At 38.3% G+C, this 26,344-nt stretch overlaps 1 protein-coding gene across 2 annotated transcripts in view; it reads left to right on the plus strand.

The window, feature by feature from the left end:
• Positions 1 to 6,044: 6,044 nt before the first annotated feature.
• Patr-1 (Protein associated with topo II related - 1) overlaps positions 6,045 to 26,344 on the plus strand; it is a 34,706-nt gene continuing 14,406 nt past the window's right edge. The window contains exons 1-8 of one of the 2 annotated variants that reach the window (XM_083120957.1): positions 6,045 to 6,177; positions 13,891 to 13,990; positions 15,187 to 15,290; positions 16,818 to 16,940; positions 18,357 to 18,539; positions 22,326 to 22,800; positions 23,320 to 23,714; positions 25,351 to 25,500. In XM_083120957.1, coding sequence (XP_082977083.1) covers positions 6,139 to 6,177; positions 13,891 to 13,990; positions 15,187 to 15,290; positions 16,818 to 16,940; positions 18,357 to 18,539; positions 22,326 to 22,800; positions 23,320 to 23,714; positions 25,351 to 25,500 — 1,569 coding nt within the window. In that variant the 5' untranslated portion in view covers positions 6,045 to 6,138. Of the gene's footprint in view, positions 6,178 to 6,570; positions 6,636 to 13,890; positions 13,991 to 15,186; positions 15,291 to 16,817; positions 16,941 to 18,356; positions 18,540 to 22,325; positions 22,801 to 23,319; positions 23,715 to 25,350; positions 25,501 to 26,344 lie in introns of those variants that run through there. The other variant, XM_083120958.1, reaches the window with a different exon arrangement.

The raw sequence follows: 26,344 nt of genomic DNA on the forward strand, positions 1-26,344 counted from the left end.
TCCAGTATTTCCATGTCATAGACCATCACTAAATTTTCATTTTCTTTTTTTCCTGTTTCCAGTATTTCCATGTCATAGACCATCACTAAATTTTCATTTTCTTTTTTTCCTGTTTCCAGTATTTCCATGTCATAGACCATCACTAAACACACCTTTTGTTGCCTTCAAACATCAACAGTGTTGCCACTGTACCTCATAATTTTTTTAAAACACCCATTTGGACAGGTACGCCTTTACGAGGCATTTCAGGATTGGCTATACGCGAAAACGATCGGTTTTCTTCTCTGAACTATAGATGGCGAAATAGTCCACCTACCCAAGGTGGGAATTGACGTCCAAATTTCCGTACGAATGTTTGACATGCAATTTTCCATGCTTTGTGGAAAAATAAATTTACACTTTCACTTACATTTGGCAACACTGCATGAACAACACTGCACCTCGTTTGTTGTTTCTATGTTTAAAAATATCTACTTGGACAGGGCTAACATTTGGTGTATGACTTATGTATGTACAGGTTTCGGTTACAAAGTAACGTCACTCTTAATTCCCAGTTGCGCCGTTCGTGGGACACCCTTTAGAAGGTCATGCTGTAACAGGTGAACTGTATTCTGAACAATTACGCCGAGTGTATGCCATTCTGAACGGGAATACCCGGCATTAACGAGGAGGAAGAGGTTACTGCTGCAAAATGACAATGCTCCCAGTCACCGGTCTCGAAGAGTGACCAACACACTAGCTGAGCTTGACGGATTTGAGTTGTTACCTCATCCCGCCTATAGTCTGGAAGTTTCACCATCGGATTACTGTTTGTTTCTCTCTCACACACATTTCGTGTGTGGTCCTCACTTCAATTCATATGATGAGGTAAATTCTGCCTGTCGTGAGTTTTTCAATTCTAAACCTGCCACCTGGTATCGCCATCAGATTGAACTGTTGTCGCAGAGATGGATGAAGGTAATTGAACATCAAGGCCTGTACTTTGCTGAATAAAGTCTGTCTTTCTTTCTGATATTCTGTGTTTCATTTTCGCCCTTGTATGGTGCAGGACTTCTGGGACAGCCTGGTATATGGTCAATCAGTCTATGTCTCTCTTGAGGAGTTTGGATATTTAACATTTGCAGGAGGATGGACTTTTCCAAGTATTTTGTGGACGAAATTCGGTGTCGAACAACAGCCAGGAAGAAATTTAGGACGGAATTTAGTCTATCTGAATTTGAGGGGCATGCCATAGACCAGATCGGAGAACAGTATTCAATTTTAGGTGACACAAAAGATTTGTAAAAGGTGCTGAGGGCAGTCAAGTTGTTTATTTCCGTGAAACGATAGAGAAGACCCAGCATACGCATTGAACCCCTTGTGACTGTAGAGATGTGCTCAGAAAAGGAAAGTTTCTCGTCAAATATGACGCCCAGGTCCTTTTGGGCGGCAACTCTTTGAACACAATTATTTTTTATGAAATATTTAGTATTAAATGTGTTTTTCAAGGAGAAGGTCACCATGGTACATTTTTGAGGGTTGAGTTTTAAGTTCCATAATTCACACCACTGTATTAGAGAATCTAAATTCTCTTGCAGAAGCGCCATGTTACTGGAATTGGAGATTTTACTATATATTTTGCAATCGTCAGCGAACAGGAGAAGGTTTTTGCATGAATCGGAAAGATATTCGGGAAGATCATCAAGGTACAGGATGAAGAGAAAAGGTCCAAGAACACTGCCTTGAAGTACACCAGAAGATACAGCTTGATAAGAAGAAGACATTCCGGAAAGAACAACTTTTTGTTGTCTGTTTTGGAGGTAGTGCTTGAGCAGAGAGAGAAAGTTTCCATGAATATTGAAACGGTGGGATAATTTATGAAGCAGGAAATTGTGGTTTATAGAGTCAAAAGCTTTAAAAAAATTCAGATATATTACATCCAGTTGAGAGTTTTCAGATATAGAGTTGATAGCGTCCGATAATAAAATGCTTAAAAGTTCGTTAAGCAGGAGCTGCCTGGTAGGAAGCCGTGCTGTGCTGTATTTATATATGGAGAGGTAAATTTGTAGAGTCGGTCCTTTATTATCTTTTCACAGGCGATAGAAAGTGGTGAAAGAAGGGAAATAGGCCTATAAGAAGAAACAGCACACTTGTCTCCAGATTTATATAATGGTATCACGTTAGCATTTTTCCATGAATGTGGAAATGTACCCTCATTGAAGCATCTGTTTAATAAAATAGAGAAGGGAATAGCGAGAGAGGAAGCAGCGTTTTTTAAGAAAATAGAAGGGATTTCATCAGGACCATTGGCGCGATTTTGAGGCATTGAAGATAGGATGTATTGCACTTCTTTTGGAGACGTGGAGAGAGACGTTAGAGAGTGACAACAAACTGGACGGAGGTTGGGAAGAGATGAAACCGGTGTATTCGAGGTTGTATTTATGGAGAAAAAAAGAATTAAAAAGATTAGCTTTGTCAGGGCCCTCTGCGCATACTGAGTCATGTTTTACTTTCAAAGGTATTTGGTAATTTTGCCTTGAGTTGATTAGTGACCAAAAACCTTTGGGATTTGATTTGATATTGTTTGTGATAGCACCGATGTATTCCTTGTATTTGGTCTTCTGCAGTTGTTTAGAGTGACGTCGTAAGTCGGTGAAAGTTTTCCGTGTGTATTCATTAGGAAAATGTTTCCAGAGATCCCAGGCCTTTTTTCGGTTTCCAAGGGCAAGTAAGAGCTCAGAGTCGAACCAGGGAGGGTATTTGCTTGATTTTGTTTTTTTGAGTGGCACGTAATCCTTCATCACTGCATGAATCACATCAGTCAGCACGTCACACGCTTCGTCGACACTTCCATTCTCCAGGATTGTCCAGGGAATGGAATCCAGCACCGAACGGATGTCACCCCAGGGTGCTTTGCACCAAACAAGGTATTGGCGTCGAGGGGTGGGAGGTCGTTGACTCTTCAGGTGGTCCGGGAGCGAGAATACAGCGTCCAGCCATTCGTGGTCCGAAGGGATGAGGTTTCTCGAAGGGGTGACGTGCGTTGAAGGGAGTGATGAGAGAATGTAGTCCAGGTTATTGTCTTTACGTGTATTGAACATATTGTGCTGTTGAAGTCTGAGGCCATGTATGAATTGATCCATGAAGTACGTGTCGTTCTTGTCTCTTGTAAAGCCATGCGTGGAGTTTGTCCATGTAATTGAGAGATTGAAGTCTCCGAAAAGAATTACGTCGCCCATAGAGGATGCCGACAGCACAGAATCGTAGCAAACCTCCAGAACTGCTACGGGGCAAGTTTGTGTGGCCTGTAAAAACAACCGATGAAAAGTTTGTTTTTCTTGCCGAGAAGCACCTCAACCCACAGAATTTCACAGTCGCGATCCAGGTCACTTCGCACCACACTTTTCCATTTGTTATTTATGCAAAGCATCACTCCCCCGCCCCTTGAGCCTCGGTCTTTCCTGTACATAGTGAAATGTTTTGAAAAAGGCGGTTCGGAATCCAGTACATTGTCGTTGAGCCACGTTTCGGTTATTGCAATACAGTCCTGCTCCATAAATTCTCCCAATTCCGAAGTGCAGTCAGAAAGTTTATTTTTTATGCTCTGGGCATTATGATAGTATGCACTGAATTTGTTTTCCATTGGCCTGGGGCCTGGGTTTAGCTTGATGTCTCCACACAGCAGCACAAGAAAAAGAAAGTTCAAGAGCCGTTGAGGCGGGGGCTTACCTTGGCCGCTGTCCCTTGCACGTGTCTCCCTCGGCGAAACAGAGAAAAGCGCCGGGAGGACGCATGCCGCTGGAACAATAAAACACCTCTCACTGCATTTCCACTCACTCGGGCTAATGTTTTTACCGTCGGCACTGTTCAATAGCAATCGCTTAACACCCGTGCAAAGTACCACAATGATGAAATAAACTGAGAACACAGAAAATCCAATCCTATGCGGAGCGCGATCCGTCAGCTTTCTACAGCTGGCGGCCATCTTGAGCCGGTAAAAGGCTCAACAGGTTTCATCTCTCTACGTCCTTCGGAAACCTACGAAGTGATACTTGACTCAATAAATTTGTTCCCGATCGAACTGTGCAACCATATGCTACACAGTTCACACCCTATTTCCTTGTAAAAGAATCTCCACTTTGCCCTTTTATATTAACGTCCATAGCACCGTAAGGGTAACCGAATGTTCGAGGGGGGCCAGACGATTGCGCGTGCTTCGCAGTAACTCCGTCTTTAACACCGTCTATAGTAAGTACGAGTATCCGCTGTTTTTGTCGTTGCTGGTTGCACCTCATTTACGATCTTGACGGTGTAACGATAGTGCAGTTAGTGTATGTCGTGTGTGAGAATGCGTGCGCGTTTGAGTGTGACAATGTATTGAGAGACTTGTGTATTTGTGCTGTCATCAAAACAACTGGTTTGTCAAGTCGTCGTAAGAGATTAAAAAATTATTTGTTGCATTTGTAATTGTAAACTAAGTTATGTCTGATAAAAGGAAAAAATCTCGGGTGCAGAATATTGTAAACGCAAACGGGAAAAAGATGATGAAGATGATATAGAAGACTTAATAGAAGATGATTCGCCTCCATTTGAAGTGTTGCGCTACATTATTGACAATGGTTTCGCTCCAAATGTAGCCGTATCTTTGAGAATACTGCTTAATCTGCCGGTAACAGTTGCAAGTGCTGAACGTTATTTTTCGAAACTGAAGCTTATTAAAACTTATTTACGTTCCACAATGGGCGAATCGCGGTTAGAAGGACTTGTTATGATCTCAATTGAACATACAAATTAGTAAAAAATTAGACTATGGTTATGTTATTCGCGATTTTGCAAATAGAAAAGCTAGAAAAGTCAATTTACAAGCTTTCCAACTTAAGGGGGGAAAAGGTACAAAGTGCATAGTGTAATCATGATGAAATCGTGGGGTTTACGAAGCGTACACATAATTGTACATACATGGTTTATTGTAAATAGTGATGAAGTGAAGATATGTTACTTCATGTACAACGTCCTGGAAAATGTACATAATTATGTACATTATAAATAGTCATGAAGAAATAGTGAAACAAAACAGGAGAGTTGAGAGTTCCGCACGTCGGCAGAAACTATGTTGAGTAAATGCAACAGATATTTTATTATTATTAGGCTTAAATATATATATATTTTTTATAAATAACTTATCTTCCCACATTATGTATTCTTTCATTTTATTATGTTAAAAAATGGTTATACCATGTGAAATTGCCACGGATAACAAGCTTAGTTGTTCATGCATTACGTTTTCTTTGTACGTATTTTGGGGTGTGGGCGGCAAGAAGTAAAATTGCATGGGGCGGCAAAATTCCTAGGGCAGGGGCTGTCTCTGTTTGTGAGTTTTGCTTTGTACTTAAGAAAAGCTTCAGTTGCCAACTTTAACGTTTAACGTAGTTTTAGCTCTCATTTCAAAACGAAAAAATTGGCTTGGTTTATCAATAAAATCTAAATCTTCCAAAAAAAATAATTAAAAGTTATTGATTTGGTTTATTTTCCTTCCCTTCTCTGTGACTTTTGGCTAATTGTGAAGATGAGAATGAGTGATAATATGATGAAATTCATGAATGAATACTCACAAACAGTCATGCCCAGGCCGGGATTCGAGCCCGGGACCACTGCCGTCGTAGCATTTAAAAGTTAAATTGGTTTACATTTTATACATATATACGAACATGGGTCAACGATAATATTTATTATTATTATTATTATTAATTCTTTATATGAAGGGAAAAATTTGGCGAAAAAGGGTAATCTTAGCCCTTGAATAGGGAAATTGTGCTTACAGATTGTGGCAACACTGGCAACGAAGTACGAAGCAAAATTTTCACTGTTATCCCCCTCCCTTCCTTTCAGAATCCACATAACATCAATCTTTTACCCCACAAGATATCAATGAAGTTATCTGTGTGAAGGAAACATTACTTTCGTTCTTCCACCTGTATCGGTATTTCAAAGGTTGTAGAAAAAATAAATAAAGCCATCATTAATCGTAAAGTGTTCTTTGTCTCTAACAACAAATTCTGCTGACCTCTGGTGGGTAATTCCGAAAGTTAGTTATCCGCCATGACAGCTGACTTTTGTGATTTTACATGAACGTCATGTCACACGGGAAATATAAGACAAATGGCAGATTCTTTCTTTGGTTTTGACGCTACGTTAACGGTCAGTAGTAATTTTAAAAGCCAATGTAGGTGACTTATATTTTGTATGAGCTAGAATAAAAATATATTGCTATATTCATAGTTTCACTCTAGAGAACTTCGTTGTAGACTGCAAGGATCTTGGTTATTCTTCATTTATGAAGAATCATTATTTTTGTTCAAATATTCTTATTCTGGTGTACAGGTACTAATGAAATTGCATTTCGTATCAAATATGAAATTTTTGTACATCTGTAATGTGTCTGACGGAGAGTACGTTTTCCATACTATTTGCACAGAAAACGCGGATGTTCAAACGTGAAAGTTTGTTTAAATTCATTCCTACCTGTTTACTACTTTTTACAACCCTATTCAAATGTGCTGTACGTTTACTTACGGGTAGTCATCACGCAATATTTAGATGGTGTAGAACTAGAAGACCACGTGCGTGAAATGTGTAAAGCGGAGACCATTACTATAGTAGGTTATGATTACGCGGTAACAGTATGGTATAGTGAAAACACATTTCACTCGTTTATTTCCTAATTATTTACATTTGTACTTACCTGTTATGCATAGCGGAACATTTTTGAACGTAGGATTTTGCTTTTTTCACTGAAAAAAGCGTAATTTTTCACATTACAAGTTTATATTGTTCGTTGCTAATTCGCTTTCGTTACACACAATATGGCGGGCAAATCTTGACTCACGTGTCTATCGTCAGCTGATATGCAGTGTTTCCATACTTATTAACCAAAAAATGCTGCACAAACTATTCACAGATGGTTTTTAAGCGAAAATTGATCCACAAACCATTCACGGAAGGTTAGGTTAGGTTCAGTTAGGTTAGGCAAACAGAAAATTAAATTGGAAAAAAAAAACCCGCCCACGTCATCTTGTTTCCAAACTTATTAACCGAAAAATGCCGCACAAACTATTCACAGGAGGTTTTTAAGCGAAAATTGATCCACAAACCATTCACGGAAGGTTATGTTCAGTTAGGTTAGGCAAACATAGAAAATTAAATTGGGGGAAAAAAACCACACTCACGTCATCTTGTAAAACTACCGCGTGGTTGCTACACTAACAGGGGGTTACTTAATCAAATGCACTGAACATTTGATTCACATAGTCGACGGTAATGGTGGCAAGAGCTATTGTGCATCGGAGATACATTAATGTCGAAAAATTCATGATTTACCAGCCGAATAATTTGAGCGAAGGGAGAAAACACTTCCACGAGCTTCGAAAAGTCTACAGAAAATCAGTTCCGTAAGTAGTTTCGGTACTAGTTTACTATTGTTTGGACAGATTTCTTCATTTCTGCAGAAGAAACTACTTACCATAATAAGTTCCTGTAGTATTGTCTAACATCGGGAAGGTGTGATGTGGGAATGTATGATAGGGGAAATTCATGTTCTTTGTTGAAAATTTATTCTCGGACAGACAATAGCCTTTGGCGCGTACACCTTCGTACATCATCATGCGTCGTGATTGTGTTTTGTTCATGTTCATTGGATATCCAGTGTTTCAAACTGTCTGTGTTTGCAACGAAAGTTAGAAACATGACGTGTCGTGGATGCATGGTGAAATTTGTACCGGGCATGGATGATCCAGTGAATTTTTTAATTTAATTGAACACAGGATCGTGAAGAAAGGAAAGAAATGTTGAAAATGTGGCAGTGAATGTAAGCTACTCGTTAGAAGGAATAAGCTGTGGGTATTATACCTAATGTGACGTGTCGAGGATGCGTGGTGAAGTTCAGGTAAGTTTTCCGTATCCTGGAAATGGATTTCTTCAAATTTAAAAGTTTGGGGCAGGTGACTCCGGCCAATTTCTAACATGCGTTTAACAGGGGCTCTATAGACAAAACCGGGTAGCCGGAGCAGAGCAGAGGCCAGGCCTCTGTACCGGTTGGGGGTGGTAGGTCAATTACCCCAGGGGCGGAGCCCTGAATCGGTGGGAAATTTGGGACTCAAAAATTTCAAACTAAAATAATTTGTTAGTTTAAATTTTGCACCAATTCCAGGACTTATAGCCCCAAAAACCATTCACGTATAGCGCCACGAAACGAAGAAGTTATAGGTGTCCGAAGGATAGTAAATTTTTCCCGTGCTTTAGAATATTGGAAACAATCGTGGATAGAGTTTTGAAGCTTGAAGAAACTAATTAGCACAGTTAAAAATATATTTACATAAGTAATTATGATTTGAAAAGTAGCTTACATAAACAGCCATGCATCCGTTCTTGGTTTACTGTGGTCTCTGGCACGTAATTCAATCAGATTTTTATGTAAGCCTCGAAAGGGGGATAGGTCATACTTTAGACCATATATTACATGATCATGTGTTGGAAGCACTGAGAAACTTTTTTTTTTTTTTTTTTAATGCTAAGAGCCCCAAACCTGACCCACATAACCTAAACAACACAAGCATTTAGGGATTTTTTATTAATGCTAATAACCCCAAACTGACCCACCTGACCGAACAATGGACTCAATACCCTTTTACACCCCACATGTGAGCAGATGGCTGCAGCCATCTGTATCCAAGAGGATGGTAAACAAATGGCACAAACACAAACAAAGAATCTTGTAGAAATATACGGAAGGAAACTTTGTTCTCCAGAAAACACACAGTAAGTAATCACTGTGACTCATGTATGTGGTAACAGATGTAATTAATTAGAAATCGAACCATGTTTAAATGTACCATTTTTAGTTCAGAATTATACAATTAGAAATTGGACCAACTCTAGTAATAAAAAAAAAATACTGGGTAACAGTTCGATCTCGAACGAACGCATTTCTCATTTTTACAGAAGAAACTTCTTACAGAAATGAGTTTCTGTAGCATTTTGAAAGTTCGTGGAGGTATTTTCTTTCATCGTGGAATCTATTTTACCAGGAACTCATGTATTTTTCAAGAAAATTATCTCTCCGATGCACAATTGGTGTTTTTATGTGCTTCCTCTACGTGAATCGGATGTTGTGTATGTTTGATGATGTAACCCCCCTGTCATTGTTTCCAACCATTCCGTTGTTTTGCAAGAAGAAACCTACCTAAATGTGCATGATTTGTGATGTTGAAGTTCAGTACAAATCTTTTTTTTTTTTAACTATGTCAACCTAACCTAACTATATTAACATAACGTAACTAACGTGGAACCCTTTTTTTTTTTTAACTGTTAACGTAACTATGTTAATGTAACGTAACTAATGTAACTTAACCTAAGTAACCCATGCAGGGATCGCAAGGAACTATGTTAACGTAACCAAACCTAACCTAACGTAAGTAACCTGTGAATGGATTGCGAGGTATTAGCATAATTTCGAACCCGGGGAAAAATACAAAATCAGTAACACGAAAGTAGGTATTTTTCGGTTAAGAAGTTGGAAACACTGCTTACCCACTGATGATCCACAACGCTACTCAAGCTGTGCCTGCCATATTGTGTGTTACTCAAGCGAAAAAAGGAAGAACAATAATTACTCTTAATGTGAAAAATTGAAATTATTTTCATGACAAAAGCAAAATCCCACCTTAAACAATCTTTCTCAATGCAGAATAGGTAAGTACGAATGTTTAATATGACGAAATAAAAGAGTGAGAGGTGTTCGCCCGAAATCGAACAAGTAATAAATACTGTCTCCTCAATCGTAAATATTTAAGAAATAGCTACCTAAAACACAGTCAAACATCTGGTGTGCTCCTCAGTTCCGTTGGTACTGGAATAGACTTCAGGATGGTTTCTGTTTGTTTGTGGGCTAAAGGATGAAATGTCTCGTGATCCTGAAGTATGGCAGCTGGTGATGGAAGATTTATCCTAAATTCAGGTCTGAGCCAAATACCATGTGAGACTAGCGTAGCCAGTAGTAAATGATGATGGATACTGAAAACTATTTACACACCAGCTTAGTTTTTAACACCCACGTCCTCTGAATGAGGTTTTAAGTACATGGATAATATCTGAATTATTTCGACTATGAAGATTAAATGTGTAATGGGAGAAAACATACAGTCTGGCCAAGGAAGACGAAACTACCTTGAAAGGACGATTCCAAACGCGAGAGTGGAAGCAGGCAGAAGCACTCGCCAAAATACCCTGTGGTATTTCACTTGCTGTGTTGTGTTTGTGATTCCTGATGGCTCTTACAATTCGTAAGAAACAGTTTCGAAGTGGAATAAAGAAAATTGGGACGTTTTGGCCCCTGTTGCACATTCTACAAAAGACCCTCGTTATACTAAAAAAATGTCACAAGCCATTCAGTTACTACATTTATAATTATAATACTATTATTAGTGAACACTATCCTGATTAATGCTTTATAATATTTACTAAGGAGATCAATTTAATTGAATAGTCTAAAATAAAGCTAATGGTTTAGAAACAAGTTTATCTACTAATGTAACATGATGAATTCTTTCCTGATACGAGGGTGGATTGAAAAGTTCGTGGCCTGACCTAGAAAATGAGAAGATATTTGGATATGTTATTTTTTATTTTTCCACGTAATCCCCCTCGAGGGAGATACATTTACGCCACCTCTCCGGTAACGCTGCTATACCACATTTAAAAAATGATTTCAAGGTCTGCAAAATACCTCAGTACAGCACTTTTCACCTCTTCATCCGAAGAAAATCGCTGACCCCCAAAAACTTTTTCAGGTTTCCGAACAGGTGAAAGTCCGAGGGGGCCAGATCAGGCGAATACGATGGGTGCGGCAACAGTTCGAACCCACAGGAATGAATTTCTGCCATGGATGCAAGGGACGTGTGAACGCGCGCATTATCCTGGTGAAACAACACCTTTCTTCGCAGCATTCCTGGCCTCTTAATTTTAATTTCCTCGCGTAAACGTCGCAGCAGGGTGCAGTAGTATTCAGAATTGATAGTCTTTCCTTTTTCCAAGAAATCGATTAAGATAACGCCCCTAGCATCCCAGAATATTGATGCCATAACCTTGTTTGCCAACAAAACCTGTTTGGCTTTCTTTGGGGTAGGAGATCCTTGTTGTTTCCATTGCTTTGATTGTTGATTTGATTCTGGTGTATGATGGTGCACCCATGTCTCATCCATAGTCACAAATCTGCCAATAAACTCCTCCGAATCACTTTCAAACAGTTCCAAACAATCACGGGAAAGGGTGAGTCGAGTGCGTTTGTGTTCAACTGAAAGCAACTTGGGTACCCATCTCGCAGACACCTTAGAAAACCCTAAATCGTTCACGATAATGTTTTGGGCTCGCTCATAGGAAATACCCACAGTCTCAGCTATCTCACGGATTTTGATTCTGCGGTCACTCAAAATCAGGTCACAAATTTTATTGACATTTTCTGTTGTGGTCGACGTTGGAGGCCTGCCACTGCGGGGGTCATCTTCAATGCTGTTTCTTCCACCCTTAAATTCAGCCACCCACTTTTTCACCATGGAATACGAGGGCGCGGAGTCTCCAAGCGTCTCTACCATGTCCGTATGAATTTGCTGTGGTGTTAAGCCCTTTTTATGCAGGTACTTAATGACAGCGCGATGCTCTATTTACTCCATGTCACAAATTTCCGTCACTTCTGCCCACTAAAAGTCCTCACCTGAGACAATAGATCAATTAAATGAAATGAAATTTTACACAGTGACTACCAAAGGATATAGCTATGCAACTAATGTATGAAACTTAAAATTAAAAGCTTCCTTCCTACTCGGGCCACGAACTTTTCAATCCATCCTTGTATGTTCTATTTGCTGATATAGTATATGAATGGCTTTAATTTCGTTCCGAACCCTTATATAATTCGTAAACATCTCTATATGTATGTTGGTGGTCATGTTACTATGTTGAAACTTCATTGCTATTTCTACAGCAGACGATTTTCAAGGAACCCGCTTCGTATCAAACTGCCGTCACCCCTATTTAGCCACTGAACACGTCCGGTTTGCGCATGCGCACTTCCATCCATGGTCTTGGCTAAGGCAGCCAGGCTGTACAGTTGAGGTCATATGAGGTCCTATTATATGTATATATAAATATACATCTTTAACGTGTCTCATGGAGAGTGCAATTTTCCCTGTTATTAGCCCAGAAATTGCATATGTTTAACCCTTTATTGACCGACAGAACTTTAAAGGTCCCACATCCTACAAGTGCTTACTACTTGACACAGTTGGTTTCTGACTCTGCGGAACTTGTGCATCCCTGTTAATTGTAGTGTTTACTACTCTCAACAAATTGCAGACGCTGCTGAAAGTATATGGATAGGACCAGTAAGCAATTTCTTAGACCTAAGCATTAGTAATGCAGCCATATAGTGCAGTGGTCTTAGATTTATGAAAACTAGGTATTATAATAACTGTAAGTACCCCAGAATTTTTAATCTTATTTTTAACTCATTTAAATATGGTTATAAAATAATTTTGGCCAAATATGATTGGAAAGTTATTTTATGAGCAAAATATCACCTGGGACTTTACAGTCCCAACAGGCTACTGGTGTCTACTTTGCCCAAAAAAATCTTATTATATTTTCCTCAGTTTAATTATATTTTCCTCACTTCTAAACTAGTGGCATGCCCAGGATCTTCTAAACTGGTGGTATATACTCTTTTTCTTAGCAGTCTGCCCTCATTTTACCATTTTTTCTTATTTTGAAGGGGTTTTTTTTATGATTACTGGGCCCAATGTGGTTATGACCCCTGCCAACCCCTCTCTTTTTGATGTTGTAGGGCTATGGCACAAAGATCAATATCGATGAGGGTATTAATAGGTGACTGGCAGAAAGTCTCTGATGTAGGTAGATATACCATTTGAGGATAATAGCGATGAATGTAAGGTAGAGTTGTGTCCAAGGGGGTGTTGGCGGGGGTCATAATCCCCTGCCCCTTGGTCAAGAATTTTTAAAGAAGACCATGATAAAGGTGGGAATGATGGAAAAAAATATGTGTAACAACCCCCCTTCCCAAAATCCAGGGCACTCACTGATGGCAGTTCAAGAGTGATGAATCTTTTTATTCACTATTTCTTGCTCATTTCTCTTTTAATTTATATATTTGTCTTCTAAACAGTATCTTCCAAAACGTGTAACAGGCATTTTGCATGTAGGTGTTGAAGGGATTGTATATTTTATAACCAAGCACCATCTGATGTATCATTTCTCTGTTTATACATAACACGCTAATTGCCTGTCGGGACGTTTATGTTCCATTAATTATAATTAGTATTATAAAAATGTCAGATGATTTTTTGTTGTCAATCCTGCCAAAGGAAGTCACATACACTAAATGTTTCAAACTGCCATTTAATTCCATAAAAAAAAATTCAGACTATAAAGAGTTAAATGTGAAAGTTTGGTTAGATACATTATTATAACAAACACATTTATCTTATTGGCAGTTATAATTAAAATTGGTGTAAAAACAGTTATTCTGCCAAATAAATTAATGTCCAACATAAAAATGCATTAATTTTTGCAGACACTGACTCCTATACTGACTGCAAAACCGATTCATATATATTTTAAACCGTATTCACTTTCATGTAGAGATCCTGTTGATTATATATGTAGTAGTGTATTAAACAACAAGGTATTAGATAAATTAATATCTCAAGCAATCCAGCACTCCGGAGTTATGTACTTGTTGGTAGCATACTTCAATGACGTGAACCATGCTTTTAATGCGAGATCATCTTCCTTTTTTTTCAAAACTAATTTTTCCCTACTGATATTGTTGGTTTTTCCTTCCAGCCTTCTCTAGACGATGAAATTCCTGATGGCCACGGCCTTGAGGAAGAGGAGGAGGAGTACGATGCTCTGAATGATGAAACATTTGGTGCAGATGCTCTTGGTAAGGGTGGACAAAATTGCATTCTTTCTTTTATATTGTTTGTATATTTACAAACTGTAGCCTGAGTTCCAGTGTATTAGTAATTTTTGAGTGTTTTAAAAGACTATGAGAAAGGCATCTAGAGTACCAGAAATAAGTGTGGAAGTAAGTTTGAAGTTTAGGATAATCAAATTTGAACTTCTTAAAGTTGCAGCAAGTATTAATTTTCTTAAATTCTATCCTGAATAACCAGTTACACAAGCAACCACTCTTTGAATGCCACTGTCTAAAGCATTTTTTTGCCTTGAAATATTAATATAATTGAATGTACTATAGATAGTAACATGAATTAATGAAAGGGATTGTTATTTCAAGTAGTCAAATTTATGAATGTTTATTAATAGTGTATGCTACCCCTGCTAGAAAGTACCATTGCTTTATGAAGTTATGTTTTTAGCTCTCAGAGATGTGCCATGATGTTACAATAAGGCAACCCAGCCTGAAGATTTCATGGAAGTGAATATAGCACTCGACACAATAATCCAAACCACCATAGATGCCTACTGCTTAATGAATCCAAAATATTAATGGCAACACTTATTAAATATTATTAATTTTAATTGAATTGTATTATAAAATAAAGTATATTAAACATTGAAGAACTGAAAACTTACAAAACCAAAGTAGAAGCAAAACTGTAGTTAGGAGTGTTAGATTTAATGATGATGATAATTTTAAGTTACCTTCAGAGCCTTAGGTTCCTTGCTGATAGTAATTTATGTTGTTTTTGTAAGGAGTACTAACTTTAATGGAATCATCAGCATCGCTATTTGAGTGTGCATGCAATTGGTTTTTACTTAAGAAATTGTGAAAGTACTCGGAGATAGGAGTTTGGCGTGGTCCATACCGTGGGATCAAATTACTTTCTTTTCTGGTGGTTTCCATGCCCTGAAACAAATTTGATGTTGCCTAAAACATCAAAATATATACATTTAAAAAAAATATCGACGTAATTCTCAAGTGAGTGTAGTTGGTCAAGGACTCCCTTGTGTACCTTATTAGTGTTACATGTAGGAGGATAATTATAATGCCAAAAGCACCAAATCTGATTTCCCCAATCCCTTTCAATGAAAGCATCTGGGAACATTACACATTTGGAACTTTGACCCTAATTGATATAGATTAAGTGATTATTGATAGTATAATTGTACTTGCAGAAGGAGATTGGGAAGAAGACCATGAAAAGCTCGCAGAGATTACAGAGCAGGAGCGTATCCATCGCAACAGTTACAATGGTACTGTTGAGAAAACGGAAGAAGATGTAAGTATAATGAGGATGTGAAGACTGTTTTTTTTGTTTTTTTTAACTACATTGTTCTGAAACAGTAAGTGCCTGCTTGAATGAATGTACAGGTATTGGACAAAATAATGGAAACACGAGTCAGAAGGGGGACATGTTTTCAATGTGCCTGGTAACACTGAGCATGGCGAAAATCAATATTCTCGTGTTTGTTGCAGGTAGTATGGACTGTGCACTGACAGTAGAGTGAGGCAGTGTGGTAGTGGACGTTGTGCAGGTGTGGTGAGTGACCAGCATGTCTGACCTGACAGAGTTTGAAAGAGGTCGAATTGTTGGTGCCCGTCTCGCTGGAGCATCTGTGAACAAAACAGCGACGTTATGTGGTGTAACACGAGGCACAGTCTCGAAAATCATGATCGCATACACAGTGCACGGTAAAACAGGGTCTGCTAAGCACAATAGTGGTCGAAAGCCAAAGCTGCAGGAGAGGGACTGCAGGGCCTTGAAGCTTATTGTGACGTCGCAGAAGAAAACAACGGCCACCAAAGTGACTACAGAACTTAATCAGCACCTAAACACTCCAGTGTCATGCAAAACAGTGAGGCGGGAACTGCATCAAGTGGGTATCTATGGGCATGTTGCTATTGCCAAGCCCATAATAACTGACACGAATGTTCGAAGGCGACGTGCATGCTGCAATGACCACAAAACTTGGATGTTGGAGGACTGGAAACGTGTCATTTGGTCAGACCTTTACCATCTCCACCACTGGACGTGTATTTGTATGGAGAACACCCTCGGCAGCATACGATGTGGACTGTCTCCGCCAGACTGTCAAACATGGTGGTGGCTCTATTATGGTCTGGGGTGCTATATCATGGTATTCGGCAGCCCCCCTTGTCACATTACATGGTCGGGTCACAGCAGTGTATAGAGAAATTTTGGGTAACCAGGTCCACCAAATAGTGCAAACCTTATTTCCAGACAGGAATGCCATCTTCCAGGATGACAATGCCCCCATGCATACCGCTGGCAGTGTTCAAGAGTGGTTTCCAGAGCATGTTGATGAGGTTCAACATCTTGCCTGGCCCACCCAGTCCCCAGACCTTAATATCATCGAGCCTCTGGTCTGTTTTGGAAACCAGGGTTCGGCGTCGATTTCCACCTGCTTCGTCTCTACCTGAGCTCGAGGCTGTGCTGCATGAAGAATGGCTTCAAATTCCACTCACCACCATTCAGGACTTGTATCGGTCTATTCCGTCCGAATTCAAGATGTATTGCATGCTATAGGTGGCCCAACACCATATTAATACATGATGTTCCGACTTCCACAAGTGTTTCCATTATTTTGTCCAATACCTGTACGTCTCCCATTGTCTTTCCTTATTTTAGAGAAGTAAGATCACAAACAATAACCGTAATGCATAAATTTCTCATTTTTCTCTTAACTCAACGAGTTGAGAGTATTGGTAATACTACTGTAGCATATTACATTGGCTCATATCGTGTTATTTTATCTAAAATTTGATTTTATTTCCCATTCTTTAGAAAGAACATGACTTAAATGGAGAACCAGGTCAGAGTATTGAGGAGAGGATAACACAGTTGGTGCTGGATGAATCTGATGACCAGCCGCAAATAAGAACTACGTCTGTCTCATCCGGTCCTCGTGTAAGTTTAATTTTGTATCTGCATCTTACATTGAAATTCGTATTACATTGGAGCTTAAAATGCCAAATCAGTGTACTCCTGTTTTGTTATTACTTTGGTGGAAAGAGAGCATATTTATATTAGGGCCAAAAAAATATTAGATTACATATTGTGAATTCATGGAGATTTAAATGAGGAAAGAAACCATTTTATTAAGCTTTCATTCTCTCAATTTTTCAGTTATGTGCTTTTCTACTTCTAGCATTAATTTTCATGGTGACTATGAACTGATGAAATAGATTTTTTTATGCAAAAGGTTGCCCAATTGTGTCAAACTTAGTATTGATTAAAAATTAGGGTTGAGCCAACACCAATGGTTTCAGTTGGAATTTATTATCGCTATTGGCCGATAGCTTTCTGGCATTTTGATGTGTCATGGGATCTGCAAAAAGTGCTGTTCAACACTTTCGTGGAGTCTAATTATCTTGAAAATTATGTAAAATTCTAAGTTTATTTTTATTTTGTACCAGTTCTGTGTGTAAAAGTGACTTTTTTTATTACTAGAGAGTGAATTTTTAGGTAAAAACATATTTTGGGTGTTGCTTCAGAAGTTTTCGGTAGGAGTTCCAACCACATGGCTGCAATGTAATCTGCGAAGATTTAAAAATGCATAATTTTATCGTAAGCACATAAAACACACATTTGTAGAGCAACAACATAAAATGTACATATTTTAGACATTCCAGACAAATAAAGTTTCGAATTATTTGTGCAAATACAATACTTTGCGATAATTCAAGATCGATTGGAAGATGAATGTTTACAAAACAATTTGGGATTCACATCTACAAATCTAAGCTTTTTATGTGGCGTAAGAAAAGTGGAAACTTCCACACAACTGCTTTGCAAAATAGTGAATGACAGTGCAATTGAAAGGAAATTGACTTATAGCTGGGACACGCTTGTAGGTGCTTAAAAACAAATTCTGAAGTCTGTTCGAATGTACATGAGATACCAAATACTCTGTAAAGTTACCAAAATACTGTGTAAAGTAACTCATGTTCCGGAGAGAATTAATAGGTGTGTGTGTGCGTGACATCCCACGCTTCATGTTTTTAGAACATGAAAAAATAAATATTTTTCATTTTTTAGCACCTAAAAATCCACTCCCTGGTTATTACATACATGTGTTCTAATATTATGATGTAATTCTCCAATATTTTAAAGCAGTACTCTTGGTAATTGATGCGTATAATTGGAGTGCCTGCTTACACACCAGTATTTTGACCAACTTTTAATTATTACAATTTTCAAGCATCAGTATTGGTGGAAATCTGTGCTATGACTATTGGTTCAAAGTGGTATCTGCCCAACTTGTTTATTAAGTATATTTCGCTTGATGGTGAAGTAAAGCAAATTTCCTGTTTTCATTAACAGAATGTTCAGCGCTTTCAGTCAGTACCAAGTGTGTTGAACAATGGATACAGCAGTTCCGCTCCATCAGGATTTTCTCCATGGACCCCAGGGAAGGCCGATGGGTTTAGGGATCCCTCAATACTCGAAGTTTCGCCACCAACACCTCGCAGAAACCAGGGCATTGGTAGCCTTCAGAATGTAATGGTGAGTTTATTTCACATCTGAATATAAGATGCACATTTTTTTTTTAAAATCAGAAATGTCTTTCTCTTGGCCTTTGTAATGAAAGAAATATGTTAATTTCTTAAAATCTATGCATGATAGTAATTTTAATACATGCATTAATAACAGTGAAAAACACCTTGGTTAAGTGAATTGTAAGGTGAGAGCTGAGATGTCCAAAAGTAACCTCTTTCATGTGGTTCCCCTTGGGAGCTGCAAATGCAGGTGAATGAAGCTCTGCCATCTGGACCCAGAGCCAGTAAGGAACGTCCCCACATAATAAGTTTTAATTAAAAAGACTTGTTTGTTGTAATTCAGACCTGTCATTTACACAGTGCGTATCATAATTTTCGGAACTAGGATGAGAAAACAGAAAATGCACATGCACTGACACTGTTGGGTGTATATTATTCTAAATACATTTCTTGTACTTCAATACACTGAATGCAACGCTCATACAGCTTGTTAAAACACTGCTGGAAGTCTTTGAAGGGAATAGTTTTGAGATACATTTTCAGCTGCAATGTCAGTATTCGCAAAACAAAGTAGTCGGGATTGATTTGCTTTATTTTACTTTGCTTCTTGTGCCACTTTTGGCTAATTTGCGAAGATGGGGATGAGTGATGATATGATGAAATTGATGAATGGGCACTTACAAACATCAATGCCCAGGCTGGGATTCAAACCTGGAACCCCTGGCTTCGTAGTGTGATGTGCTAACCGCTCCACCAAGGGGGCCAGCGAAGTAGTCAGGAGGAGACAGATCAGGAGAATAGGGGGGATGATCAGGCAGAACAATCCTCTTGGAGGCCAAAAACTGATGGACAACCACAGTCCGGTGACTTGGTGTAATGTCAGTAAAAAGGGACCATGTGCCTTTGTCAGTATTGTGGGCCTGTCCGTGGAATTCATGCCCACAGACTCTTCAAAACCTCAAGGTAGAACTCCCCTGTGACTGTCTTTCTATTGGGAACAAATTCTTTATGAATGATACCCATGGAGTTGAACGTGATAAGCATAGTCTTGATACCTTCGGGAGTAGAACTTTCTTGGGTTTTGGGAACCCTTGCCTCTTCCACACCGAAGTCTGATGCTTTGTTAATGGCTCATATTGGAAACATCACTTTTCATCACCGGTCACGATAGTTTTCAGGAAATTGGAATCCCTGTCCACCATCCTAATCAGGTCTCGGCAGTGTTGAACCCTCTGGTTTTTCTGGTCATTTCCAATATGGTGACCTAGGGTGGTGTCGCTTGTGTTACTGTAACTTTTAAGAAGATCCTTCCCCAACGTTCAAATTTACCAGCAAGAGTGAGAAAATATCAGGGTAATTGGAGAAGGGATGTTTTTTCCAAAACATGCAATATGTAAATACACTACTGTCAATTATGGGACACACTGTGTATGTAGTTATTGAAAAAGAGGCTACTTCCTGTATGTTTTGATGGGTACAAATAGCCTTAGTGCTGAGTCACCTGGCTTTTTAATTTCATTCATTGTGGTTAACTCTTGAAATACCTTGACACAATCTTTTTTGTGTGGTTATGCAGTTGTGTTATGTAACTCGGCTCTACACATTCATTGATGATAAATAAAATTGGTACAGGGCCTCCCAGATGGCGCAGTGGTAGCGTCGTCGCCTTGTAATCAAGGGGTCCCGGGTTCGATACCCGGTGGAGGCACTAGTGGTTCGGATCCCACTTTAAACTGTAGGTCCAGTCCCGATTAGCCTTACTGTGCATAAAGTGGACTTAAAACACCAAATCAACTCAATCAACTCAACATAAAATTGGTACATTGATGTGCCATCAAAGTATTCATGTATATATATTTCAAAATGGAACAGTTATTAATATAATTTAAACCAAATTGAAATATCTACCAGAAAACATATTTAAACTAAATTAATATAATTGAATCTTAGTATTAACTATTTGGATGGTTTATCACTAGTACTTGTGCTTCAGGTGTACTAAGTCTTCCAAAATGTATAGTTACATGTATTTATTAGAGTTGAGTCAATACAGGCTGATACTTTTGTGGATTGTGTGCATCTTCCAAGGTCTGTAAATTACTTCATAATTTTATAGGGTGTCCAGAATGCCATGTAATACATTCTAAGTTTACAAATGCAGCTTTCTATTTTATTTTACACCATCATCATCTGTCTAAAGTGGATGTGATGATTAATTGACATGTATTCTAATATTTGGATTATCTCATGTGAACCTATGAATATTTTAAAATAAAATTCTTGTAGATTGATGCTGTATTGGTGCACTTAATATTTATAGATATTTTGGACAATTTTTGACTGTTTTGTATTGTATTGATAGTGAATACAATTTCTCTTTCTGTAAGAATATTGTTACAGTATTCTTAAGAATGTGTGTACTTTCCCTCTGTCTTGCAATGCAGAAGAAACATCTCCACATATTCATGAGCAATATGTCTAGTGTATTATTATTTGTAATAATTTGGGACATGCCCAATAACTGTTTGGTATCGCTGTCGATTTTTAACCATATCCTACCCTAATATACAGGGTGCTCGGAAATTCCCCTTACAAACTCCTAGGGCTAGTAGAGGGGACTGAGTAGACAATATTTGGAATAGGAACCCATGTCCGGAAACGTTCAGTTTCCATGCTACAACCATGACAATGTGTCGGATGTGCCTGTGTTGGTATGCAACTGGCAGTACATGATGTCAGAAGATCACCTGATGACCTAAAGTGTAATCATTTATTACAAGCATGTCAAATGAGGTGTTATGTAAGGTACAGAATTGAATGATGTGTGACTCAGTACATAATACAAACAAATTTATTTGGTAACAATGCCAAGGGAACAACAAAGAAACATACTATTCATTGATCACAATAACACTTATGTCGACAGTGAAACGCAACAATTTGTTTCTGTCTTATGCACTGGATGTGTCGCATACGGCACTGCTCAACTACAACAGTGGCTCAATATGACGACCACCAACGTCGTTGCACACATTATACCGTTGAATCATTTTCCGGTACACTCGCTCCATCACACCGGTGTTCCGTCAGTCTCTTGTGCAGCAACCAGAACTCATGCCAGCAGTTCTTCCTCTGTCTACATGAGTCTCGTACACCATACTCTTCATACAACCCCACAAGAAATAGTCAAATGGGGTTAAATCCGGCGATCGTGAGGGCCACGTGGTTGGATAACCTCGGCCTATCCATCTTTGCCCGAATCTTTGGTTAAGATGTCTCCAAACGTCACATGTAAAGTGAGGCGGTGCGCCATCGTGCTAAAAACCACAGTTCCTGACGGACGTTCAATGCACAGCATTCATAAAAGGGCCAATACTTCCTGTAGGAAGATCAAGTATGCGCACCCGTTATCCTGGCTGGATACGGTGGCAGGATATACGCCACATGCCATCAGGTGATCTTCGGACGTCATGTACTGCCTATCAGGTTGCATACCAACACAGGAACATCCGACACATTGTCATGGTTATATCACGGAAACAGAATGTTTCCGGACATGGGTTCCTATTCCAAATATTGTCTACTCAGTCCCCTCTACTAGCCCTAGGAGTTTCTAGGGGAATTTCCGAGCACCCTGTATAATAATTGTTTCTACGTAAAATGTAGCAGTTTTACATTTTCCCGCATTTAAAGTTTTTTCAGTTTGTTCCCCTAAAAAACGTAAAATCGAGGTTCCTCTGTGTGTGTATTGAAGAACAACCATTTTTACTAATTTCATGTTAATGAATTTCAGAGTGTACGCACAGTGGAAGATTTGGAACGAGATCTTATATCTCACAATGGCTCCACCCCACATAAGAAGACCAGCGGGAACAAACTCTTGCAGGATGCAGAGAGAGAGGTGTTACTGAAGCCATCCGCATGGCTCTTGGAAGACGTCGAGCGTGAGCTTAAAACGAACATGGGTGCTGGACGAGGAATGCCCCTTTACCCTTCGACAGTGACTCAGGAGGTGCCCATAAAGAACTCTAAGAACTTGATGGGAATTTCCAGCCCCGTTGTAGGAAATCGTTTTCCACACTTGGCGCAAGTGGGACAGATTGTTGTACCGCCACATTTGGTGCCATCCCCGCCGGTACCAGGGCAAGCATTTAAGGCAGGAATGAACTCTCATCTCTCACCCATGGGTATGAATGAGTTAGGTGGTGCAGTGCGACAGTTTCTTCCTCCGCAACTAAGTGGTATTGCTCACAATCAAAGGCTGATAGGTAGGTAATTTTAGAAGTAATAATATTAATAAAATTGCATATAGAAAGTGTTACAAGTTATGTATTGGTCAACATAAAATCACTACACGTACCAACCTTGATCCTTCTTCACCATGGGAGAGGAGAATGAGACATGCTCAAAATACGTAGAAATTTTAGAAATTAATGGGTCGACCAGGACTCAAAAGCCAGTTTTCTGGCATGCTTTGCCATTACTTTACCAGCTGACACACCAAGCCAGCACTGGCTTTCCTGATTTTTCACTGTCATTATTTTATCCAGGTTTGAGTCCTGGTCAAGCCTGCATTTTTCACATTTTTTTACATATTATATCGTGTGTGTGAAATCATAAAGTAATTGTTAAAATAGGATAAAAAGTATGGAAATCTTAATGTCCTACTTGTCACTGAAGCACTCACTCATATTTGTAGATTCCCTCAGAGTAACAAGACCGTGTAGACACCTGCCATGAGTACAAGACATAACAACTTGATCATAACTTATTTTCTAATATTCCAGGTGGAGCATCTCCGACTGTTATTAGATTTCTTTCGCCTATGCAACGTGACGGTAAAGGCCCTCATGGATTTCAGCAATCTCACAGGAATCATGGGAACATGAACCAGGGCAGGGAAGGAAACTACCGAAATTTTCCAGACCAGAGGATAGGTCCTCACATCAGACCAGACAGAGGTCCGCATCCGTACCAGAACAACTTTAACCATATGAGGAAGGATGGGTATAATCACTATGGGCCACATCGTGGTTACTATCACAGAGACTTTGAGAACGGTGGTGCAGATCATGATGAATATGCAGGTCTCATGACACAGAGGGAAAAGCAGTGGCTAATCAATATTCAGATTCTGCAGTTGAACACGCAGACTTTGTTTGTTAATGATTATTATTATACAGTAAGTATGTCTTTCTGTTCAATTCGAAAGTTTGGTTTACGGTAATAAGTATTTTGTCAAAATAAATTGGTTTTGTGGGTGGGTGAAAGAAGATAATCTATTCTACACAGCTCATTAATTTTTCCACATAGGAATTTCAAGTATGATCAGTAGAGGCACATATTTTTGGTAAATAAAAAAAGTAAAATTTCGGTACAAAAATGGAATCAATTTTGGGTTCAAAAGTGGTAAATTTTTGTTGTTATAGCGGTGAAAACTCAGATCAAAAGTGGTGTATCAAATGGTATTTTGGTTTTAAAATTGCGAATATAATCCTAAATTTGATGTACAAACTGCACTTATTACACAAAATAAACATATCCCTTCTAATAGCACTTTTCTATAGTTACCAGAGTATTAAGTTTATTTCTGTATGAAGGGCTCCATTTTTGCTTCTCAAATATTGCAGGACAATTCAAACTTCAGAAAGTGTCGCGTTGGTAAATAATCTCTGAATTTAGTGTTTTATGTGTGTATTTTGCATTTTGCAGTTCATTTTGCATCATTTCGTGACAAAACAGGCTAAGAAAATGAACATTACAGCATGTTATTTCATGTTTCTTGTTTTTGTCAAAAACTATATATGCATGCCTCTAGGGATCAGTCTTGACACCTCTCTGGCATCTTTCCCAGACATGTACTAGTTGGTTGTGGACAGAGCAGTTCTCTCTCTCTCTTACTGGTGGGTTTAGCGGTGATGGATGGGTTCCTCAGAACACCTTTGCATGGGTATTTCTTTAAGTGCCTCTCATCATGCATCCTTATCAGTGCTATTATCCAAAGGGGCCACAAAAGCAAAATAAGAAATACACAAGAACACCAGGCATTGTGACAATTTTGTATGGCAGTATTCGAGAAAGGAATGAATATTTATATAGCCTGCTCGTTAATTAGCTCCCCTTTTGGTGCAATTGCTCCTAGTTCAATCACTGGGAGGGATTGCAAAATTTTACTTCCAATCTAGTATTGTGATGATACTTGGGAACTAGATGACAATGAGAAATAACATACTCCTGTTCTACATGGCAGTGACGTCATTGGTTAACGTAATGCCACTAGGCAGACTGTAACCGTCAAATGGATGTTGTACTATGAAGTTAATTTAATATGAAAATATTTAGTAAATACTATGAAAATTGTGTATCAAGCAGGGATCGAACCCACAATTTTCATAACTTTGGTCTCTGTAATGTTCATTCTAGGTATACTGCAACTTCTCGTTGCTATTGGTAGTTCAATGTTTCCTTTGTTTCAATGCATTTTGTGAAGAAATGAAATTTTTTTTTAGATATGAAACTATCTTACAGCCTATGGTTGAAGATTCAATTATTATTTACTACCAGAAAATTATTTTTTGAGTGTAGTATATACTATTAAGTAAATCGTCCATAGCCACAATGAAAGTTGATGACGTGCCACATAATACGTCAAATATTGGCCTACAATAAAGTCTTGATAAATGCAGTGTATATCATGAATATTATTACTTTGTCATATTATACTAGTTTATCAACTCATGTTAGATGTTAACATGCTGCATTATTAGTTGTGAAAAAGAAAGTGATACGTTGTCTGATTATTATTTTTTTTCTCCCAGATGTATAATTTGAAAAGAAATAAGGACCAGAAAAGCCAGAACAAAAAAGATCTTCAGGATAAAAACCGGGAGAAAGAAAAAGACCATATCCGCTTGGAACCTCGTACGTACACTCCAGCACAGTTTGAAAACTCTCTAGGTAAACTTCAGGTGAGTTTTTGTTATATATTTGAAACATAATGATTGATTTACATTTAGGTTTACTTTTGAACCACAGTTAACATAATGTGAATATAAATAAACTAGAATTTTAAAATAGAGAACCACATTTGGCTAATTTTTTAGATTGACAAGGACCAATATGATTTATTTGCTGATAGCTATAAGAATATTACCAGTACAAATAACCCTTTGTTTACCAATCTGATATAAAATTTCAAATGTTCCATGAGAAGCAATAACCTTCTTAATAAATATATGTAACCAGCTGACTTCATTATGAAATTAGAAAAAAATAATTACCGTATTTACCCATATATAATGCACAATTCCTTCCAAAATTTTTGCCTCCAAAAAAGTGTGGTGCATATTATACACGAAATATTTTTTTAATGTTTACGGAACCCTATCACCTTATATATCGTTGTAAAGCTTGAATTCTGCAGTTTCGGAATATGGCAACGGTATTCCATTCAAGATGGCAACACTTATTTGCAATGCGGTTGAAGTAAGCTCATTACAAAATGAAGGAATGTTCAGATTTTTATGGTACTTTGTATGAAAAAAAAGATAAGGAAAAAGAAAATAATTAAAATGTATTACTGGCCAAATAATATTACATATATGGAGTGTGTAAATGCCTTAATGGAAGAAATCTTGTGCTCCTAACTGCTAGTTTGAGGGTCCTGAATGTGCCTCCTATAAATGTTTTGTTACTCATGGAAAATATATATTTTGAAGTTTTTTTTAGAAAAAGTATAGAGGAAATGAGCAAAACCACTTATAAAAGTTTAAAGGCCATGTGCCGCAATTTTTCACTTTGTAATGTAATGTT

This window comes from Lepisma saccharinum, chromosome 4 (assembly GCF_977018435.1).
Source record: "Lepisma saccharinum chromosome 4, izLepSacc3.1, whole genome shotgun sequence".
NCBI classification, from domain to species: domain Eukaryota; kingdom Metazoa; phylum Arthropoda; class Insecta; order Zygentoma; family Lepismatidae; genus Lepisma; species Lepisma saccharinum.